At 42.0% G+C, this 24,602-nt stretch overlaps 1 protein-coding gene across 1 annotated transcript in view; it reads left to right on the top strand.

Annotated features, from left to right (window-relative positions):
* The window catches only part of ASCC3 (activating signal cointegrator 1 complex subunit 3), a 1,118,804-nt gene that overhangs the window by 807,181 nt on the left and 287,021 nt on the right, over positions 1-24,602 (top strand). Inside the window, exons 16-17 of the mRNA XM_082251201.1 lie at positions 14,184-14,303; positions 15,916-16,080. Of these exons, the coding sequence (XP_082107327.1) occupies positions 14,184-14,303; positions 15,916-16,080 (285 nt within the window). The remainder of the gene's footprint in view (positions 1-14,183; positions 14,304-15,915; positions 16,081-24,602) is intronic.

The following is a 24,602-nucleotide window of genomic DNA, read 5'->3' as shown; positions in this document are numbered from 1 at the left end:
TGTTTGCATATATTGTTTTGTTTGTCAACAAGCTGTTTTATTGTATAGTGTATTGTATATGCTACAGATTCTCAGTCAGTGGTATGTGTGCTCCAAAGTTACTTGGTACAAACTATTTTTAGTATTGTATATTCTCTATATAAAACCTACCAAATAGTAGTCCTATAAAGACGCAAGGATTTATTAGGAAACAAACTTGTATAGTTAGGAGGTACTGCATAGATGTAAATTTTTCAAAAAAGTTTCCAGGGACACTTCACTTTGCTGTGTGCCCAGCAAGCCATTGTAGGCAGACAGTGCAGTTTAACCACTTGCTGACCAGCCGCCATACTTACTGCGGCAGGTCGGCTCTGTCCCGCGAAATGACGTACCTGTATGTCGTTTCGTGGGACCGATAGTGGGGGTGTGCGCACGCTCCAATTGGCCATGGGGACCCAGTCAGTGGGTCACCCATGGAGACAGAACAGTGATCTACCGTTGTAAACACGGCAGACCGCTGTTCTGTCAGTAATGAACACAGGGATCCTGTCTTCCTCTTATTTAGGAACATAGGTCTCTGTATTCATTCAGCAAGCCCATCCTCCACATTGTTAGAAAGCACCCCCTAGGGACACATTTAACCCTTTGATCGCCTCTGGTGTTAACCCCTTCCCTGCCAGTGTCATTAGTACAGTAACAGTGCATATTTTTGACACGGATTACTGTAGTAATGTCACTGGTCCCCCCAAAAGTGTAAAAAAAAGTCAGATGTCCTATCTGCCATTACTAGTATACATGTGACAAACTAAGTAGTGCGTACACTGTGCAAAACAAATGTGGATGAATAGTTCAAAAGGTAGCAAAATAACATTAACATAAACATGTGTATCACACTAAATATAATACAGTGATAAAAAAAAAAAAAATGGAAGTGACAATTAACCAATGATCCTATTATCCAATAAAATCATATATAAAACTGATGAATAAAGGTGATCAAAAAAAGGTCCATAATAAAATTCATCAAATTAAGTCCATAGGAAAATATTCATGAAATCCAGTGCACAAAAATATGAATACATGTGAGATCCCTTCACCATGCAAAAATGTAGAGAAAGTGCCTGGTGTCCTAAATATCCAGTGCAGTGACACCTATGTGTGCGCTAATCTCTCACCTTACAACTGTAATCCTATTCTTCCAGCTGCCTTCCGGGGATCCTCCTATGGTGGGCTCAACTGGTAGGTGTGGTGGGTAACATCCGTCTATGGTGGTCAGTTGGATTCTTCAGATATGTCCTCAGTGTAGGGGACTGATGAAGTCATGTGGGTGTGACGCTAGGCGTCGGGACTGAGCTATAGGCTAACTGGAAGTCTCCCCGGAGGACGAACTCGCTGCTTGTGGATTGATTTGTTTGGTTTACCATATAGCAAGTGAGTTTTTTTATCTGCTTTTATTTAAAAAAGAAAAATGGGAAACAATATGACACTACCTGGAGCTTTCTTTCCTGCATATACCACCTACGCTGAGGACATATCTAGAGAATCCATCTGACCACCATAGACGGGAAGTTACCCACCATAGAGAGTTACCAGTTGAGCCACCCCCGGAAGGCAGCTGGAAGTATAGGATTATTCAGCGAAAGATACCTTTTTATGCTGTAACCTTACAGCTGTAAGGTGAGAGATTAGCACACAGAGGTGTCATTGCACTGGATATTTAGGACACCAGTCACTTTCTCTACATTTTTGCATGGTGAAGGGATTTTGCATGTATTCATGTTTTTGTGCACTGGATTTCATGAATATTTTCCTATGGATTTAATTTGATGAATTTTGTTATGGACGTTTTTTTGATCACCTTTATTCATCAGTTTTATACATGATTTTATTGGATAATAGGATCATTGATTGATTGTCACTTCCATTATTTTTTTTGTATCACTGTATTAAATTTAGTGTGATACACATGTTTATGTTAATGTTATTTTGCTACCTTTTGAAATATTCATCCACATTTGTTTTGCACAGTGTATGCACTACTTAGTTTGTCACATGTATATCTAAGATCATCTACATCTACTTTTTTCCTGACTACCTCATTACCTATCAGTTGGCATCCAATAGCACAGCACTATTTTTGTGATAATTTAAAAGTAGGTACTGTTTGCGCAAACAAGGTCCATAAAGACATGGATGAGTGAGTTTGGGGTGGAGGAACTTGACTGGCCTGCACAGACTCTTGAGCTCAACCCGATAGAACACTTTTGGGGTGAATTAGAGCGGAGGCTGTGAGCCAGGCCTTTTTGTCCAACATCTGTGCCTGACCTCACAAATGCGGTCCCATAGACATACTCCTAAACCTTGTGGACAGCCTTCCCAGAAGAGTTGAAGCTGTTATAGCTGCAAAGGGTGGGCCAACTCAATAGTGAACCCCTACAGACTAAGACTGGGATGCCATTAAAGTTCATGTGCATGTAAAGGCAGGATGTCCCAGTACTTTTGGTAATATAGTGTATGTCAGACTTTCCAATGCCAACAAGAGCAACACAAATGGGAAGTTCAAAGAAGCACTTTGCTTTTACAGCAAGATTGAGATCAGATGAATTATTGTATGGTATTTGTATTTTCTTCTTGAATTTTCTAAGCTCAACTCTGGCTTCCTCCCTCCCTAGTGCAAAAAAAATAAATAAATGAACCTGCCACGCAACAGGACTTATTTTCACAATTGTGATTTAGGTACTCTCGGAAAGTAAAAATGCCAGCAGCTTTCTGCTCAAGTTAGAAACTGATAGTATGCAAGCTTTGTCCCGTTAAAAGGCTTACATGCAAGCTTTTTATATTTGTCTAAAACCTTCCTATTTTTTATGTTTTCTCTTACATTGTCTCCAGTCATTATGTGTAATCCTAAAAGAACAAGTAGACTGCATAGATGTATTAGGAGTGGATACATTTTTAAAACACAGAAGTGTTGTTTATTATGTAAGGTATTTGCTCCTGATATTTTCTTGCATTGTTTTGAAATTTGTACTTGTCAAGGAAACCACATGATGGCACCAGACACTGTCTAATATTTTGAATGACCACCAGATGGCACACTAAGACCATGTACTGTGTGTATGTATATGTATAACATATACAGTGTTGGAACTGTTCTACTTCTCGCTGCTGCTATCTGATTCACTATTTAAAAGCTAATTTGCTGGGAAAAGCGCAGTGTATAATAATTTGTTTTTCTGTGCTTAAAACAAAAAAATGTGTGGAATTGAATATGCATACTAAACAACTGCAGGATATCATTTATTTTATTGAGGATGCAATAGGATCAACAGACTATAGTATTTTTTGTCTTAGTAATCTAGTGTTGAATGTTAAGAGCTTACTTCAGCTTGTAAGGGATAAATGGGGGTTCATTTAGCCCTTTCATTGTATGTCTTTTTACTGTTTCTTATACAATGTACCTGTCTAAAGCATAATATGTTTGAGGTTGAGTAAAACATGAGGTTGTGTCATAATTCTGCTTAGTGTGTACTTGTCAGTTCATTGTTCGAGTATGAATTGTCCATTTTGCTGATGAATTTGCTGTAAGGACAGTTCTGTGTTTGTATTCAATGTCCTGCCAGTTAGGAATAGGATTATTTCTTAAAGAAAAACTAAACAAAGTGATTACCATTAAATTGCTAATAAGTGTATTGCTAGTAAAGCCAGTTATTGTAGCACTGCTGATTTCTGCAGTTCTACCTTATAGGGACATAAGCCCAAAACAGTTATTTGCAAATGCACAACAATTGCATGAAAGAAAGCAATGATTTGGACTTCAAAAACAGCAGTGTTGTGACCTTTTTTTTTTCTTTGGGTACTTGTTACAGGTTGCATGCATGCTATCTTATCGATTGAAACAAAGCCCAACACACCATGTAAGATCCCTATAGAAGAGATTATACAGTAGGGAAAATAATTATTTGATCCCCTGCAGATTTTGTAAGTTTGCCTACTTACAAAGAAATGAAGGGTCTAACATTTTTATCATAGGTGTATTTAACCACTTCTGGACTGGAAGGAATTGCCCCCTTAATGACCAGGCCATTTTTTGCTATCCGACTGCGTTATTTTAAAGGACAATTGCACTGTCGTGCAACGCCTGTACTTAAATAAAATTTATGTCCTTTTTTTCCCACAAACAGAGCTTTCTTTTGGTGGTGTTTGATCACCTGTGCAATTTATATTTTTTACGCAAAACAATTGGTGCTAACCAAAACAGACCTGCGCGAATGGAGTGATATTTGACAACACAATATATGGATAAATATATGTAAATTTATAGAATAATTATAAAATAAATAATATGGGAATTGCTTCCACACTGCGAGCCGCAATAATAAACGTAAAAACGTGAACTGTGTTAACAAAGGTTGAAAATTGCGCTTAGCAGTCACTGAAAAGGTGCTTTGGTGCATAAATATTAAAATTGCAAATTAGAGTAAATATTATACACAATAAATATTACTAAATGAACGATGGTGACTCATGTGGTTCAAAAAAGTCCTTAAAGTGCTCAGTGCAAACTGTCTTCAGCAGCAAAATTGGACTAAATGGGAACCTTCACCAAACACCTCCACCCAGTGGTAAGACAATATACCTCTTACCAGACAACGATGACCCCTTAATTATAGGGGTCGAAACCGGCATTGATCTCCACATAGGCTCAAAATGGTCCTCAGCGCTGTCTCTGCTTAAAGGATATTGGCCCAGATGCCTTTAAGAAGCTCCGGATCTCCGAGCATCATAATGTAAAAAGAACAGAGGGAAACTCCAATGGTGTAATAACGTCACATACTGGGGTTTAATGAAAGAATTGCACTTACATCTGGGACTGCCCCTAAGGTGTGGCCAGAATGTTTTCTTTCCTGTCTAGTCCTACTCCTGTAGAGGGCAGCATAACCCGAGTTGTTAGTAATCAACGAGGACTACGTCTGTCAATGAGCTTAAGAGAAAGGGATTTTATGGTAAGATTTTACAAAAATCCATTTTTTTTGCTCTTTAAACAAAAAAAAAAAGCGACAATTCTGAAAAAAACAAAAAAAAAAAAAACAATATTTTTCACTTTCTGCTATGTAAAAAAAAAATTAAGAATCATTTTTTGAATCCTTTTAGGCCATTTTGCATTCATTTTTAGGCGTATTTTGATTGGTTTGCGCAAAAATTGTTGCATCTACAAACTAGGGGAAAGATTTATGTAATTTTTATTGTTTTTTTTTTAGCGGGACAACAACATTGCAGTGGACAGATCGGACACCTAACTGACATTTTTGACACTTTTAGGGGGACCAGTGACATTACTACAGTAATCAGTGCTATAAATATGCACTGTTACTGTATTAATGACACTGGCAAGTAAGGGGTTAACCCAGGGGTGATCAAAGGGTTAAGTGTGAGCCTAGGGGAGTGTTTTCTAACTGTATAGGTGAGGAACTTGTGAAATGAACACAGAGACCTATGATCCTATATAGAAGGATCGCAGGCGCTCTGTGATCATTTCAGAAAGAACAACGGTCTGCTGTGTTTACAACAGCTGACTGTCATCTCTCTCAGCGGGGATTTTGTTTTTTTAATTATTAATAAAGTTAACAATATCACACTGTTCTCCCGTTCCTTGAATGGTGAAAACAATGCTGGTAATTACTTGGAGAGAGAAGTGGAGGAGTTAAGGAGATAAAGAGTGGAGTGCAGATTGTCCTGGTGGCTGCAGGTCCCTGTTTCTGCTGGGAGTTGAGTCTGGTGGGGTCCTCTCCCTCTCTGCTGAGGATTGCTTGGTGCTTTATGCCTGGTGACCAGGCGGTGCTGCCAGCACAGTGGGGGTTGTCCCTTTGCAGTGTTATTCCACTTTTTGTGGGGTCCCCCTGGTGACTAATGCAGTCTTTGCAGTACATCTCCCCACCTGATCCCCTCTCTGAGGCTGCGAGGCCCTCCAGGTCCCAACCATTCATCGATGCACTGTTGGTGGTCCTTGAGTTCTTTGTGTCCCAGATGGAGGGGACTTTTGTGCGACGGGCTAGTGAAAAGCGCCCCCCCCCCCCCGCCTTCCACTGCCTCATCTGTCTCATCAAAACCTGAATCTGATTTGGCTGCCACAGACGTGGGTCACCCTGTTGTGTTTGCGACCTCACACCCCGAATCCTCAGATAGTGAGGAGGATTCCTCCACATCTGCAACTGCGCATGAAAAGGCGCTGGTGGAAGCACTGATTGTATCTGTGCGTGAGACCTTAAAGATGGAGAACGCAGCTGCGATGGAGGCGCAGGGTCCCTTTGGCACTCACAAGCCATCCAGAGCAGCAAAGGTGTTTCCTTTCCCTGCCTATCTTTGCTAAAGAGTGGGGACGGCCAAAGCATCCCCTTGGGGTCCCTAAGCGATTTGCTAGGCGTTAAGAAGTGGACTGTTCCAGATTGAACAAGGCTACCGTGATTCCGGTTGAATAGTCCCCGGCCTTTAAGGATCCACCTGACAGGAAGGTGGAGGCTGTGGCCCGCAATATGTATACTCTGGCTGGTTTGGCACTAAGGCTGGTATTCGGCATTGTCCTGGTGTCACAAACTCTGACTGAGTGGGCTAAGCTTTTACGCTTTTACCTGAAAGAAAAACAGCTCCCCCTGCCTTTGCTGAGCTGGCGGACCAGCTGGTCTAGGGGCTGCAGTTTATCTGTGATGCCTCTTTGGATGTGGCTCCCCTAGTGGCTCAGCTCTCTTTTTCGGCAGTGGTTCTTCGGCGTGTCTTTTGGCTCAAATGCTGGTCTGCGGACCAGACTTCTAAAATGGCCTTGACTGCTCTCCCCTTCAAGGAGATCGCCTTTTTGGAGCTATCCTGAATGATTCCATTAAAGGTCTTACGGGGGGAAGAGTACCTTTCTTCCGCAGGTTACTAAGGGCAAGGACCCTCGTCGTAGACGTTGGCCCCCCTTTTCGGCTCATACGTTTTTTTTTCGTCCCTCAGTTTCAACTGACAAGGGCTCTAGCATTTCAGGGCCTCCTCTGGAAGATCCAAACGAACCTGGTCTGGCAAGCCAAAAGCAGGCTTCTCCAGACCCGCGGACAAGGCTCTTTCAGCATTAAGGTGTTTCAGCATTCATTGCATGACACCACAGTTCTATTTTTTTACTTTGTAATCACTTAGATGAGGATAAGTTAAAATTTTAGCAGCTTTCCATGCAAAAATCAAGATAGTTTTAAATGGTTTACAGATTTTCCTACCATTGCCTGCCAATGGAATTACCTCAGAGTGGCTAAAGAAATGGTAATGACCCCTCTAAACTGTGCTGAATTTGTCAACTAAACAACATAATGGAAAATGTATGACCAGTCAATTTTAAATGTGAGGCATTACTAAAGGAAATTATGTCTTAGTTTATAAATATTTCATTTTTCTTTTTGGTATACTAGTTGGAAGTTAATAGCCATGTTAATGTTATACAGATATGACTAACAAAGAGTCATTTTTATTGCCTAAATTGTGATGAAAATAGTGTCTTTAAAGCAAAAGATGGGACAAAACAAGTCACATTTTGTACTGTCTGACAAGATCTTAAAGACTTCCTGGTACTACAATAGTTACAGATGAGCCATTAACCATTTGGTTTTATTTCTCACTTCAGTGCTGCACTTTCCTTGCCTTATCTGGAGATAATATTAGGAGAGTGGTTTACATTATTTTTTCAGGGACCATTTGTGAAATGATTAGATTTTCTGCTAATATATGATGATTTCTATTTAAAGTGGAACTTTACCCAGAACAACTTTAATTTTACATTGAGCAAAGTCATTTAAATTCGGTGCCCTCGTATTGTAGTCTTGTGGGCTTTCCAAAGGACAGCGGGGGGAAAAAGGGGTCTATATTGTCAGAGAAAAAATCCTGAATATGTGATTAGAGTTGAAGAAAATATCTTGTGTCTCATTAAGTCTCAATTGAAAGGCAGGCTTTTTTGATGGGGCAAGCCTGAGATGCATCGACAGTGGGCTTTGGTACAACCAGGGAGTTGTATGAATATCTGTCTTGGCGACCAAGAGGAGTTGTCAGTCCCTCCATCTCACGGTCCAGACACCAGCATCCCCCACATCACTGATAGAGGAAGGACAACAAGTAAAGCACACATTGTAATGCACTGGATGGAGAATTAGTGCAACCCTGATTATTTGCAGGAGCAAGCCGCAGAACTTTCACAAATCAGAATGCTTCCTGATGGCAGTCCAGAGGTAGAGAGCAGAGGAAGTTATTAGGTCACAAGATTTCTGTGTATATATATATATATTTTTTTTTTTTTAAAGGAGCAAATAAAGGAAATCCGCTGTAAAGGTTTACATACACTCTTACTTTTTAATAGAAAGCATTTCATTTTATCTGTATTAACATATAATGAAATTGATTAAACACTGTTTGGTAGTCAAAAAAATTAAAAGTATGTGGTTGAATCTTATTTATGCATGGACAATGTATGTTATTAATTTTGACGATTAGTTAATAGTCTTATTTTATTATGCTATGAAATTGGGGAGACCATGTGTTCTCAAAGCCCAGTACATAATGAAAGCTTTCATTGGAAGAACTCCAGAGCCCTGGATGACTTTTTTTTTTCCATAAATGTTTTATTGAAGAACAAATTGCAGTTTACAAATATAGTGAAAAGCAGCATACAGTGCAAGTAGCTTTAACATAATCACAAAGACAGGATGATAGGTGGAGCAACACACTAACCCCCTTCCAATATAACTAAAACAACAAACTTTCACATAGTCAATCCCAGGCAGAGGCCTCTCTCTAATTAGGCAAATTAGGCGGTCGCATAAGGCCTCGCACTCACGGGGGCCTCGCAGCCACCTAATTTGCCTAATGCACTGCAGGGGGGGGGTCGGTCCACCCCAGGTGCCACACATGGGGGGGGTGTCAGGGAGCAGAATGCAGGGGACAGGGACGGACTAAGTGGACGCCTTAGCGCTGGCTACGGCTCCGCCTACTAGCCTACATAACTAGTACTGACTGGTTGCTAGAGCCGCCTGGCGTCTAGCAACCAGTGCTCCCCCCTGCCCAGCATTGAAAGCGGAGGATTTAACTTCCTCCTCCGCGCACCGAGTGTGCTTCCTCGGCCAAAAAGCAGCTGCGCCTTAAGTTGAGCCCTTTCTGTTGATGCGGCACCTTGGAACAGCCCGGGACTTGGGAGGGGGTGGGAGAAGACCTCACCGCCGCTGTCCTGACCCGAGCAGCAGTGGGCACAGTATCCCCAGCAGGCCACCACCTCCCAGTCAGAGCCTGCACTCCTTCCCCAGCCATCACTGCCAGCTGTCACTGTCCTCAACAAGAAGAGGACGAGGACGGGGGGAGATTGGTGCATCACACACACACCTACCCACAGACAGGGCGGCCAAGGAGGGACTGCAGGCAGGGCTAGGGATCTCACCCACCCCCTTTTCTCTTACCCACCCCTTCTTTCTCTTCCACTCCCTTACCCACACCCTCTCTTCCACCCCCTCTCTCTCACCCACCCCCTCTCTCGCTCTTCCAGCACCCTCTCTCCCTCCCACCCCCCTTCTCTTTCTCACCCACCCCGCTCTCTCGCTCTCTCTTCCACCCCTCTCTCTCACTCTCTCTCCCACCCCCCTCCCTCTCTCTTTCACCCCCCTCTCTGTCTCTTCCCCCCTCTCTTTCTTCTCTCTCTCTCTCACCCTCCCTCCCTATCTCTCTCTCCCACCCCCTCTCTCTTTCAACCCTCTCTCTCTCCCTCCCACCCCTCTCTCTCTTCCACCCCCTCTTTCTCTCTTCCACCCCCCTCTCTCTCACCCACCCACACTCTCTCTTCCACCTGCCACTCTCTCTCACCCACCCCCTCTCTCTCTCTCTTCCACACCCTCTCTCTCCCCTCCCCCTTCTCCCCTTCCCTCCCTCTCTCTCCCTCCCTCTAAACCCTCCCTCCCTCTCTCTCACCCTCCCTCTCACCTCCCTCCCTCTCTCTCACCCTCCCTCTCTTTCACCCTCCCTCTCTCTCACCCTCCCTCTCTCTCACCCCCTCCTTCCCTATCTATCTCTCTCACCCTCCCTCTCCCTCTCACCCTCCCTCTCATTCTCTCCCTCTCATTCTCTCACCCTCCCTCCCACCTTTTCTCTCTCCCTCTCACCCTCCTTCTCTCTCACCCACCCTCTCTCTCACCTTCCCTCTCACCCTCCCTTTCACCCTCTCTTCCTCTCACCCTCCCTCTCATCCTCCCTCTCATACTCCTTCCCTCTCACAGTCCCTCTCATCCTCCCTCTCACCCTCCCACCCCCTCCTGCTCTCCCACCCCCTCCTGCTCTCCCACCCCCTCCTGCTCTCCCACCCCCTCCCTCTCAACCTCCCTCTCTCTCACCCCCCCACCTCCCTCTCACCCGCCCTCCCTTTCACCCTACCTCCCACCCTCCCTCCCTCCCTCTCACCTTTTCATCCTTCCTCTAACCCTCTTTCCCTCTCCCCCTCCCTCTCTCTCACCCTCCCTCTCTCTCACCCTCCCTCTCACCTTTCCCCTCTCCCTCTCTCTCACCCTCTAACCCTCCTCCTCTCTCATCCTCTCACCTGGCCTCTCTCTCACCCTCCCTCTCTTCCTCTCTCTCTCCCCTTCCATCCCTTCCTTTCTCTCTCTCTCTCCTTCCATCCCTTCCTCTCTCTCTCTCTCTCTCCTTCCACCCCTTCCTCTCTCTCTCTTCTTCCCTCCCTCACTTCCTCTCTCTCTCTCTCTCTCTCCTTCCCTCCCTTCCCCTCTCTCTCCTTCCCTCCCTTCCTCTCTCTCTCCTTCCCTCCCTTCCTCTCTCTCTCCTTCCCTCCCTTCCTCTCTCTCTCTCTCTCTCCTTCCCTCCCTTCCTCTCTCTCTCCCTCCTTCCCTCCCTTCCTCTCTCTCTCCCTCCTTCCCTCCCTTCCTCTCTCTCTCCTTCCTCCCTTCCTCTCTCTCTCTCTCCCCCACTCTTTTACTCTTCTCTCTCTCTCACTCCCCCTTATTTTTCTCTCACTCCCCCCCTCTCACCCACTTTTCCTCTCTCCCACCCTCCTCTCTCATCCCCCTCTCTCTCTCTCTTACCCCCCCCCCCCCGTCTCTATTTTTCTGTGAACTGGACTAGTTAACTCCCCCTAAAGGAGCAATTCATTAGCAATTTTGTTAGCCTGTAAAGTGCAGCAGGAAGGGGTTAATGCTGTACCACTGGTGCATTTGTGACCAGTGACCGTTATTTAACCCCTTTGTGCTGCATTAGTGGCATCAGTGTCAGTGTTAATTAACACTGCCAGTGACCACTAATGCAGCACAAATAGTTTAAACAATTCTGCCAATGCCCACCAATGGGGAGGGATTAAAGTTGAATTTCTAGTTTAAACCTAACTAGCCTTAGAAAATCCTCCCATCCCCCTCCTAATGACTATGCTGGTTAACCCTTGTAGAAAATATGTATAAACCTGTTTTCAGACTTCTCCAGTCTGGTCATGTTATTCTTTGTGTGCTCCAGTGGTATATGCAGGGGAGAGGAGGGAGCACCAACAACAGATGGGACATGGGACCCTATGGGTGATTTCACCGCTCTAGGCTTTATTGGTCATTGTCAAGTGCTCTCTCCTCTCCCCTGCAGCCACTGCTGGCATAATCCATGAGTTAGGGGGTACAAATTGCTTGTCTGAAAACACATGCTATGCCCCCACACATAACCTAAGTTTTGAGGGACAAGGGACCTTAATGCTTCTGTGCTCAGGCAGTGTTAAGAGCATGTCTCAGTTAACCACTTGCCGACCGCTGCACGACTATCTACGTAGGCGGTCAGCCCCTCACAGGCAAACTGACGTAGGTCTACGTCGCTTGCTTGTGAGGGTCTAGGGAGTGAGCGCGCGCCCCTGGAGGCGCGCTCCCGCGTGGTCACGGACCCCCCCCCGCGCGTGTGACCGGCGGACCCGATGTCCGCCGGCTACTCTGCGATCGGCGGGGGAGAGGGAGAAAGTCAGGCGGCTTGTGTAAACAAGCTGCCTGTCATTCTCCCCTGTGTATGAGAGATGATCATACGGTTCTACTATGTAGAACCGTTGATCACCGTTCATACAGCTGAAGCCACAGCCAATCACAGTAGAAAGCACGCCCCTAGGGACACACACAGCCCCTCCCTCTCAAATAAAGTTAACCCCTTCACTACCAGTGTATTTTTACAGTAACAGTGCATATATATAGCACTGATTACTGTAGAAATGTCACTGGTAACCCCAAAAGTGTCAAAAATGTCAGTCAAGGGTCCGATCTGTCCGCCGCAATGTCGCTGTACCACAAAAAAAATCGCAGATCGCCGCCATTACGCGTTAAAAAAAAAAACAACAAAAATGACAAAAATCTTTCCCTTTGTTAGTAAACGCGATAACTTTTGCGCAAACCAATCAAAATACGCTTTTTGCGATTTTTTTTTTTTTTTACCAAACATAGGTAGCATAAAACAAGTTGGCCGAAAATGTTAAAAAAATTAGATTTTTACATTTTTTTGGGGGGGGAATTTCATATAAAAAAAATGTGAAAAATATTGCTATTTTTGCAAAATTGACGCTCTTTTTTTGTTTATAGCACATGATCAAAAAATCGCACAGGTGACCAAATACCACCAAAAGAAAGCTCTGTGTGTGGGAAAAAAAGGACGCCAAATTCGTTTAGGTACAGCGTCGCACGACCGCGCAATTGTCCGTTAAAGTCCCGCAGTGCCGAATCGCAAAATACCCCCTGGTCGTTTAGCAGCCAAATCCTCCGGGGCTTAAGTGGTTAAGTGAGCCTTGCAAAATTATTTTTCCAATTTTGGGCGTGAGTGGGGCCTCATGTCTAAGTTTTGCCTAAGGCCTCACAAAGCCTAGAGCCACCTCTGATCCCAGGTAACTCATCTCTTTGTTAAACTATTATGTAAGCCGGTGGTCAGGTACAAGAGGGTGACCAAGTGTGAGAAAAAAAAAGGGGGGTACCGTTACCTGCGGGGGAAGAGATTTATGGTGAAGAAGAAGGAAAGATAATAGGAACAGATGAATAAAGAGGAAGAGAGAGAAAAGAAAGAGAAAAAAAAACTGGATTCCTTTTTATGCAAGTTTGAGCCAGCCCCTTTGGTCCAGGCTACGGTTGCCACTTTATCCACCTCCACAGGATTCCTCTGATGTGCGGCATCAGGGATCACCCACTTTCCTTTTTAACCTTTGGTTACGAACATGGGCCACCCATTTCCCAGCCTAACTATTGGTAATTGAGGTCACTCACTATACACTCAGTAAATGGCCGATAGTGAAAGTGATAGGCCTCAGCTCTTGACCACAGAAACAAATTGAGATTTGCATTATAGAGCACCTTCTTTTTCAGGGCTAAGGAGTCCTATGCAAAGTATGTAAGTATACATGCAGGCACCTCTAAATGGTATCCTAATAATTTTTTTATTTCTGTAAATAAAATGTATGTTCTTGGAATCACAATGCCAGTAACAGTCAAATTTATTAGAAAATTCCCTACATCCTGATGTGTATCCTATGCCTCAGCATGTCCTAGCTGCCAAGGGTAGAGAAAGAAACACCATCTAGAGACTCTTAGTAATACTAAAGTAAGTAGAGCATTCAAAGCCAACAAATTATTATGGTCAGCTAAGTAAAGGATCCTGTCAGGATTTAGTATATAAATATGTTGTGCTCCGAGGTCAACGAAGTATGGGGATGCTGTCCTGTTGACTGTGTAAGCTCACTTCCTGTCTCCCATTTTGAGAGTCCAGGCAATTGAAAAACAGCAACTGTCTGTCATATAGTGACCTCTGACCCTTGGCATTTCAGCTGTAAATTGCTGGACCCAGAAAACAAAAATTAACTAAGCTAAGTAAGAGGAAACTGTAAACCTTCCATGAGTAAACCTGTGTAGTTATAATAATAATTTAAATAAAGTCCCAATACAGAGTTTGCTACATAGTATCAATTGTGATTACACATTATAAGCCATCTCTCATTTTGAAGCTGAGAAGTTTTAGTAGGTTATATACTCAACATCCATGAAAGTGAAATTTGTGTCACAGTTTAGACTGGAGTTCTTTTTTAATTTGGATGTTTTCATATGAATTGTATTTTATGATTTTTACATATAATATAATATAACACAGTAATATATATATATATATCATGAATAAGCCATATTGCATGTCTGTGGTTCTGTTTACAGATTGCTCTTGGGACAGTTACCAATGTTGAAGAAGCAGTAAAGTGGCTGAGCTACACTTATCTCTTTGTACGGATGAGAGCAAATCCATTAGTATATGGCATCAGTCACAAGGTGTTTCAGGTAGGAAATCCATTTCTTATGAATATCTAACCCCTATTCTCTAGTCAGTAATTCCAGGATAAATATTTGATTTTGTTTTCTAACATGATAACAGCACAGCTTTTAGCTCATTTAGTTTTAGTTCAGTTTATTTAGGCCTTGGTGATTGAAATGGCCTTAGCCAAAGACAAGCAACGAACCTTGTAAATGTTAACACTGTGTCCCCTGCTGCCTTCAGGAGTTAATACCTGTGCTGTTAGCGTGCCTTAAAAAAAAAAAATAATAAAAAGTGTAATATTTTTGTGGCGATATATATATAGATATAGATATATGCTGTGGTATCTGGCATCAAGTTGCTGAGTTTGTCCTTCATGGATCAGACTTCCCACAGATGCTCGATTGGATTGAGATCTGGAGAATTTGGATGCTAAGTCAACACTGTGAATTCATTGTATTCCTCATACTATTCTTGAACCATTTTTGCAGTGTGGCAAGGACGCATTATCCTGCTAAAAACAGATCATTGCCAACAGGGTATACCATTTCCATGTAAGGGTTTACTCTGTCATCAAAAATATTTAGGTCAGTGGTACGTGTGAAAGTAACATCCAAATGAATGGCAGGACCTAAGGTTTCCCAGCAGGACACTGCTTGTTTTTCGCTAGCTTGCCTTCCCTTACTACATCCTAGTGCCATCTCCTCCCCAGGTAAGTGATGCACATGCACCCAGCCATCCACATGTTGGAAAAGTAAACAAAAAAGGAAATTAATCAGTCCAGGCCACCTTCTTCCATTGCTCCATGGTCCAGTTTTGCTGCTCACATGCCCATTGTAGGCACCTTTGGTTGTGGACACAGGTCAGAATGGGCACCCTTTGGCTATGCAGACCCATATACAACAAACAGTGATGCCAATTGTTTTCTACTTTAAACACATCAACTTCAGGGACATGTTTACTTGCTGCCTAATATTTCCCACTGATTTTCAGATGCCATTGTAACAAGGTAAGCAATGTTATTTACTTAGCTTGTCAGTGGTCATAAAGTTATGGCTGATCGGTGTGTATGCATGTATATGGTTAGGTTATAGTGAAAAGGGCTAAAGCTATAAGCAAACAGGATGTTGACAAATCCTCAAATGACAATGTTGCCAATATGTGGGCAGTAAACGGATAGTCAGTGACAAATACACACTCCCCTCACACCTTAGCTCTCATGGTTCTTACAGCAGCCAACTTTGTTACCATCCACCTTTTCTTTCTGTGCGTGCATTCTTCTCCTAAGTACTGATCCTGCTATGAATGGTGTCCTCTGCAATCTACTGTCACCTAGCTGAAAGCCCTATGCAATCCTGCTGACAGTGTCTGCACTCATGTGGCACCTTGCAGCTACCTGTACCTATAATAGACCACAACTTCTTCCTAGGCACTCAACTTTATACATCTTCAGATAAATGTTCTAGTTAAGATTTTTTTTAGAATATGCCAGATATCTCATTACTTTTAATAAATTTTTGCATTCAGCTAAAATGTTTGAAAATGGAGTGAGCTATAAATACCAGGGTGATTTACACAATATCCCAAACATTTATAGCTGTAACCTTTACACTATTTTTCAATTGGGTTGTTGGACAGATGGACCCCTTTCTGGAAAAGCACAGAGAACAGTTGGTTATTGAAGTGGGGCGTAAATTGGACAAAGCTCGTATGATTCGCTTTGAAGAAAGAACTGGATTCTTCTCCTCCACAGACCTGGGCAGAACTGCAAGCCACTTCTACATTAAATATAATACCATAGAGGTAATACATTCCTTTACAAGGTTTTATCTTATATTATTTTCATTTACACAAAAAGCATTTTACCAAAGAATTCAGTAATTTGTATCCATATTTACCTGTCCGTTATCATTATACTGATCTGAACAGCAGGCAGTTGACCCTAGAATCTTACTGCTCTTAGTTCAGAAAGTTATTTTAGCCTGAAAGACTCTGGAGTATCATATACGTGTGCTCTACCCTCTCCCAGTTCTTTCACATGCTCACAGACTGTGGCATGATACTGCACAGCTGTACCCTTTCTTTTACACACTGGTAGGGAAGATTGATGGCTCCACCACCTTTAGAGATTTTGTGTTTTATGAACAATTACTTCTTTGAACTTGAAACTTCCCAGGTTTTTATTTTCTTGCTTCAGTAATCTTTACAGAGGCCTGGTTAATACGCTATGGGTACACGGTACAAGCTTTGATATTGGTCTGTGGCTCGCCCTCATGGATAATTTGCAAGTATTTCCATCCATGTTTCAGGCACTTGATGAGATACAGTATGCTTACATGTTTTAATCTGAGAGTGTGCCTGACCTCATCCATGGTGAACCTCTCACCCCCAATAATCTCTGGGTTATGTGGAACATTTCTCCTATTTGTAGACACAACCCTGTGGTTGGCCACAACCCTTGTTTTTTTTTTTTTTTTTTTTTTTTTTTAACCTCACAGGTGTGTTTAGGCTATTTTGTTTGTATTGTTGTTAATATGTTGATTTACTGTTCATTGTAGTTTGTTACCCAGATGTACCTGGGCATCTCACTTAATTTTTAAGGGTAGAATAGATTGCATGTTTTCTCATATATTGTTAGAGGGTTCTGTTCTCCTAATAAATGTAATAGACTTTTGGGCAAAACTCAGGTGCCTTAAACCACTGCTCTCTCCTCTCCCCGTCTGACAGATGCAGGGGACAGGGCCGAGATTCCCTTGCTGACGTCCAGCGGGGGAGAGGAGGAGAGAGAGAGACAGCCGGTCACACGATTGCAGGGTATCGCTCTGAAATACGTTAAAGGCAGCAATTTTTTTTATAGAACAAAGAGACAGGAGCACTAGTAATCAGGGTACACAGAGGATTATTGAGGATAATAAAAGGTATAATAGCAGCAGGAGGGGAGGGGGCGGGCACTGACAAAGGAGCAGACAGGCAGGGAGGGAGGGCGGAGAGGAGCAGGAAGGAGGACAGAGAGCTGCGGATGATGGAGGCACATACACTGACCACGGTGTCAGGGCTCAGTAGCCATGATACACAGCAGTCAGTTTACAGAGGGGAGGGTAGAAGCTGGCAGGAACAGCCAGGTTTTTTTAGGTGTTATAAGGGGCCAAAAGACATAGCACAAGCACTGTGCTGTATAACATGCTTTAAGGGCACAGGATATATTTTTCTTTTTTTTTTTTGAGTTAACAAACACTTTAATGTGAGCCCAGAGCCCTTACTCAATACCTCCCCTTAGAAAGTCTTCTATATCAACGGTGGGCTTGAAACACTTAAGTAAATCTGTACAACAGTTATGGTGAATAGACTTTTGGAAATTGCTCCTGAGAAACTTTTTTATATATCGTTTTGAGTTCTAAAATTGACTTGATGTTCCTGGATCATAAATTCTTGAGCATAGAACTCTCAGTGAATATCTATCCAATTGCTATTTCCAAGCTACTTTATACTAGCACAATCCATGGAGTGCTCATGGAGACTAAATTAAAATCTTTTAGAAGTTAGGTAGAAGGTTTGTGTGTGAAAGACCCTACAGAGCTATTTTAAAGAAAATACTTTAATTGAGGTGTCAATGGGGACCCTCTGGGAGGACTCACAAAGCTAACATTAAAGGTGAACTAATAGCCCAAGGTGAAGGATTAGGGAGGTATTTCACCCCCCCCCACCCCCACCTTAGCTTCAATAGATTGGTCCCTTATTTAGATATCCTTCTGGATGGATCAAGGTCAATAATATTCTTTAAGCCCCCTTCCACATAAGCAATGGTACAAGATAGGAGTGCCCATTTTCTCCTCTGATCTTTGTGCTCTTTTTGGAAGCTTTACTATGCAAAATTAGAAATGACCCTGTTATAATGAGTATTCAAACGGGCTCAGCACTTCATAAAACTGCAGCTCTATTCTGTTTTTTTGTGACCAAATCACAGCTTACACTTCCAGATACTATGAGAGAGTTGGCAAGATTGCGTAATTTGACAAATTTCATAATTACCTCAGTAAAGTCGGAAATCATGTCATTCACTCTATGACAATGCAATCTAAGCACTGTATTCCTCTTCTTGTGACAGCAGCAGGCCATCACATACTATACTAGATATAAAGGCTACAAATGAACAACATTTAAATTACTAATTTTATTTAAATTATTATCATCTGTATTATGATTTTTTTTTCCTTTTAAAAGCTCCCTATAGTATTACCAGGGCAGTTTTCTATTAGAGGTGGGAAATTTGGCAAGGACAGCAAGACTAAAAACATGGGTGGTTTAGATTTACTGGGCCTTCAGCTTTATTATAAAACAATAACAGTGTTATGCATATTTTTCTGGAAAACCAGCACCAAAGATCAGTCCCTCTGGAAAAGCAGAGCACTAGACAGAGTAAGGTTTCATAATTTCAAAAACTATGTTTACAGGAAAACTCTCTCACTTTCTTTAAAACTGCTTCTTAGTCTGGAATCGAACAAAGACTCATACTTCATCCAGGAGTGGGAGAGAGATGGGGATCTGGTTATCACCCTGACATTTAGAAAGCTTAAAATTACTAGACGGGTACATGTTTCCTCCATAAGCTTCAAAATGCAGGAGAGCTGCTGTAAACTTCATTCTTGGTGTTACAGGGTATCGGCTCAGCTGACATTAATGTACCCTAAGGTCTCAGAAACATTTCTACACTTGTAATGGAAATGTCCCATAATCAAACCTTTTGGTGTGCGATAAGAAAGGTTACGAAGCAATATCTTCAACTCCAGGTCCAAATTAACCCGCTGGTGCTAATAATTAATACTACTACCTCCATCAAAGTATATAAAAAGTGCCAATACCTCACCTCTTAAAGGATAAGTTCACCTTTGTAAAAAAACAATAAATGCACATCTTTTGCAGTTTTTATTAGAAGCATGTAAAGCATTGCACCCATGATCAGCAGATCACGGGTGCAAACTCAGGCTCCTGCAAACTTTCAGTGTAGCTGTCTGTGCTCGTACCTCATATGGGCAGGTAGTTAATGAATGAATGACAGGAAAAATCAATGAACTTCCTAGAGCGCTCATCAGTACCCTGATAGTTCATTGAGAACTACAATTCGTCAGCCACAATGGATGGTGGTAGTTATAGTTCAAAACTGTGAATGAATGGTGTGGCCAGGTAGGCAGAGCTCTCCACGACCGCGTTTTTTTTTTTAAATTGTGACAGCAGGTGCAGGGAGAAGATCCCCGGCCCACTGTCACAATGGGGACTCTGTAGGGGCTGCTGCATCAGTGCAGGTGTAACATGTAATGTGTTATAGAAGGTGAACTCATCCCTTAAATGCAGGCAAAGGTTTCACACCTACTCTGGCGATGACCAATAGGGCTTCTTTACTGAAAGAATGGTATTTTAAAGTAAATGAGATAATAGAAAATGTGCAGGGGATATATAGACTGAGTGACCGTTTATGATCATTTCTTTAGCATATCTAGTCCCACTTCACATCTACAGAGGTATCATAAGTGCTGGCAAAGTTTTTGCCAAAACAGTAGTCCCATACCAGAAATTCCCCTTGGCCATTAAGAGTATGTGGGCACTAGAGCTGAAGCGGTTAAAGGATATTTATATTGGATGTAGCTAAGATTTGACAGGTTAATGTGCACGCCTGTGAGTTGCAAGATAAAGTGTTCTCTTTTGCTGGTGAATCCCACTCCATTAAGGCAGTGTTTCTTGGACTTTTTGTCATCAGATCAATGCATCTGCCTTTGCAAATGTTAGCTTTGCTCAAAAGGTTCTGCACGTTGTTCATTAATGCCCTTGGTTTTCCTTTTGTTGTTGTTTTTTTGTTGGACTAGTTCACCTGTGGTGTTTTAGTATGGTTACTGTTTAGTATGGCCTACTTTTGGACATCTCTAGGTTGCTTATTACCGAGTTGTATCTATCTCTCTCTATGTAGGGAGGAAATATAATGATTTCACACAGTTGGGTTGCATTTGCCCAGTTTTGTTTTCAGCACAGCACTTAAATGCAAGCAAATGTGCATTAACCCAACGTATTGCAAGGCAAATCAAGGCAAAAAAGACACACAAAAAAATGCAACTCATAAAATATTCAGCAATGCCTCACAACACTTTGCGCATGCATTAACAGATGAGTTTTGGTGTGAATAAGCCCTTAAACTCTCTCCCTCAATGGACTCCGAAAAAAAAATAGTATTATAATCGGTATATTCAGATTTCAAGCTCATGTTTATTTGATTAATTGTTCACTGTGCAATAATGGCAATGGGTACTAGTTGCTTCTTTTTGTGTCCTTTTTAATACAATGTACATTTGCATTTCGTCAGATGTATAAACAGACCTATTGTATGCCTGTTAGTCATTTTAAACAAGGACCAATTTGCGAGAATCTGATACCAATTTGGTGCTCGGAGGCATCCATAAACTGCTATGAATTTGAACAGTGGTGTGAATGTGCTGCCAGAATGACTGGCAGAGGTCCTAATGCATAGCAAGAAGTGGAGCTTTGAGGTAAAGAGACAAATAATGCCATTGAAGTGCTTTGGCTTGTTCTCAGCAGTGCTGTGCCAGAGTAAACTGGATTTATTTCAATTGAAGCATAATGTTTTTATGTTTAGAAATTACGATTTCTTGTTGCTGTGTGCAATTTCTGTTTCTTCACTTAAAATGGTATTTTGTTGTAAAGAATACACTCTGTTTTTTTATAGCAATTCTAACATATTAGCTGTTTGGCAATAAACTGTTACATGTTCAAAAATGGTATGTATAATGATAATATATAATAATATGCATATATGTATTAAAGAGTTTTGGTGAACTTATTTGTATTTATATATCAATATATTTGCTGGAATGGGTCTTAGTGAAATGTATAGCCTTGTGTCCTAACAAATATTCTTGGCACACCTAGGGGGCAAAGTTGTAGATCGCTTGTTTGGAGTCTTTAAGGTGATCATTAACCATGTATACTCCGTCATTGGCAACCCTTGTGCAGCCCAGTCACCTAGAAGCGTGTGGTCCTGTTTTGTGTTATATAACCTGGTTGCTAGGCCCGGAGGTCCTATTGAGCTATATACAGTGGGTATAGAAAATAATTTTCTCAACACCAAACGATATGTCTGGCGGAAATCCAATACAGCTCATCACCCAAATAACACCATTCCTACAGTAAAGCATGAAGGTGGTATTATGCTGTTATGGGGGGTGTTTCTCTGCAGCAGGGACTGGAGTACTTGTCAGGTTAGAAGAAAAATGGATGGGACAAAATACCATCAAATTCTTGAAGAAAACCTGCTGCCCTCTGCCAGAAAGATGTCAATGGGAAGAAGGTTTACCTTCTAACATGACAATGATCCAAAGCACACTGTAAAAATGGCCACACAGGGGTTTAAAAAGAAAAAGGTAAATGTCAATGCATGGCTTAGTCAGAGCCCAGACTTAAATACAGCTGGATAAAACAAAAACTGTGTCTCTCTTCATTTCAGGCTGCAAAGCAACACAATGGGATTGTTTTTAAGGGGTGATCCTTTTCTATACCCACTGTATGACTTAATTGCATTTGATCCTGAGGCACTTCTCACTTGAGATCCATGTGGAGATCTTGAACAGTTTATAGCCCAATCAGTTGATTCCCCTCCTGAATAGTGTTTGTAGCTTAGTTGTTGACAGTCTAATAAGGGTCGGTTAGACACACAGTCCAGATGCATTTCTGCATGTGTGTTTTTTAATGCGTTCTGGTATACTTTTGATGCATCCCGGTGAATTACCCCCCCCCCCCCCCCCCCCGATTGCACTGGTGTGAACTATGCCATCAGAAACCATATAACCTACTATTACTATCCCTGGATTTTTGATGCAGAAAAAAAAAAACACACTGGACTACTTGTGGTGTGAACCAGCCCTACAATACCGTATATGGCTATTTGATTGTGACTACTAAAAATCTGATAAAGGATAACCGGTAGGTTAAGTCTGAAAAACAAACAAAGACAAACAAATGCAAATACTCTAGAACAGAATTACAGCTAACTTTATTGGAGTTCGCATGTGCTGCTTGTGCATGGAGAGCTGTAAAAAATTGCCCTAGTTTGACTAGTTTGAACCAAACAGCTATGGTTCTTTCTTGTTTAAGCTACAATGGATATGTATGATTTGTTCTGCTAAGCTTGACTCCAATGCCTCCTTCCTACTGACAGCCACCGCTCTGCTCAAAGAATGAGAACAGAGTGGTCAGAACTCATTTAATTGAGCAGTTCTCCATGTTAAAGCTTGTGGGGACAGCTGCAACATCACACCCATGCTGCAGTATGGAGGTAGTCTTTTTTTTTAGTTTTTTTCTAATGCAGTACAATATTTTGATTTAGACATATGTAATATTTTAAAAATGCTGAAATAGAAGTGGCTGTGGAGTGGAAGTAGCCCACCAGGAAAATTTCACTTTCTCTGTTTGTCCTGGTAAACATTGTCACTGTGGAGGAAAATCTAAATTTTCAGTGGTCACTCAAACAAAATAGAGGAGCACTTTCCAATATGTGAAAGCTTGTTTTGGTGACAACTGTCTTAGAGGGGATTTATTCACATCCTTTTGTATCTACAGGACAGTAAAATCTGTTTAAATGAGCACAGATGGTAGAAAACCTATTAACTATTCCAAAATGGGAAAAAAAATTGTCTTTAGATGTTTTTTTCTGATAGGGAAGCTGCTGAGTATGGCGTGGGCAAAGTGTGGATCAAATGCTGTTATTCCCCAGATTGCATGTTTTGTTTTCTTGCTGCATTTGACAGAAATAATTGATTTGTATCTAGGCACACCTGTCCTACCTTTGGCAAATCAGGCGTCTGTGGCTACAGGTGTAAATGGTTTGCACAAAATAACAGTCAGCTGATTGCAAAGGTAGACATATTATGGGACGTACAGATACCTGTTCACTTAGTGTTTTCTACCACAAGATGGTGCTGTTGCTCAGTTTGGAAAATCATTCTTTAGTTATCTGTAGTCTTTTTTTTTTTTTTTTTGCAGGTTTATAAATCACTGGCACTTGCTCAAAGTTCAAGCAAGCTGTATTGCTTTTAACATGTATTTATTATTTTGCAGCAAAATGTGCTGAACACCAGGTGATACGATTCACAATGCTATCTTTTACAATCTAGCAACTAGCTAGATTAGGCTAGGAAATCCCTCCTGTTGACTGATTATTTCTGTTGATATAAGTGTATCAAAAAGGAAACTCTGTAGCACTTATCTGCGTTTTTCTTTCATGTCATCGACTTAAGGAGGGGGGATCAAAAAAAGTGTCTGAGACAAACTTTGTCTCAACTGGAGCACAGCCAATATGCTTTTTCCCACAGCAGTGTGGGAAAAAAATGAAGGGTAGAAGCTGATTGGTTGCTATGGGCAACAACACCAGTTGAGACAAAACTTGCTTCAAACACTTTGTATTAATTCCCCCTATTGTATCATTGCAAAAAGGGTAGCAAGACAATATAGCAAAAAGCATTTTCTGAAGAAGCTCTCAGCAGTGTCAACCCCAGTACTTCCCCTGACACGTTCCCTTTAAATTCCAGATACTGTTGTATTCAATGCAGAGAATTGTAGATGAGCTACTAGAGAGCTCAGTGCCTCCCTGATTACCAACTGTTCAAATAAGACAGTCCGGCATATGGGAGTATTTTCAGTGAGTTAAAATGATTCCTAGATTTGCACTGTGAGAAAGAACAATAAGGCACACCACTGTATACCAGTACAAGTCCTTTTAGGCCAATTTGTTTTCTGCTACATATTTTTGGTAAAAAAAATCACAATAAACGTATTTTGATTGGTTTGCGCAAAAGTTATTGCGTCTACTTACTACATTAAGATTTATGTCATTTTTATTGTTTTTTTTTTTTACTAGTTATGGCGGCAATCTGCTATTTTTTCTGGGACTGCGACATTGCGGCGGACAGATCAGACCCCTAACTGACATTTTTTGACACTTTTGGGGGGACCAGTGACATTACTACAGTAATCAGTGCTAAAAATATGCACTGTTACTGTAAATATGACATTGGCAGGGAAAGGGTTAACTTTACTGGTGATCAAGGGGTTAAGTGTGTCCCTAGGGACGTGATTCTAATTTTGGAGGGGCGTGGCTTGTGATGTAATCACAGAGACATGCGATCCTACATAGCAGGATCGCATAGGGTCTGTGATTACTTTAGTGAGAATGACAGACGGCTGTGTTTACATCAGCCGTCTGTCCTTCTCTCACTGCAGAGGAAGATCGAGATTGGCCGGCAGCCATCGGAGTCGTCGGGCACACG

Source organism: Pelophylax lessonae (assembly GCF_965119305.1).
Source record: "Pelophylax lessonae genome assembly, chromosome: 3".
In the NCBI taxonomy this organism is placed as follows: domain Eukaryota; kingdom Metazoa; phylum Chordata; class Amphibia; order Anura; family Ranidae; genus Pelophylax; species Pelophylax lessonae.
The sequence above is the reverse complement of the archived record's forward strand: the minus strand, read 5'-3'. Positions and strand labels throughout refer to the sequence as shown.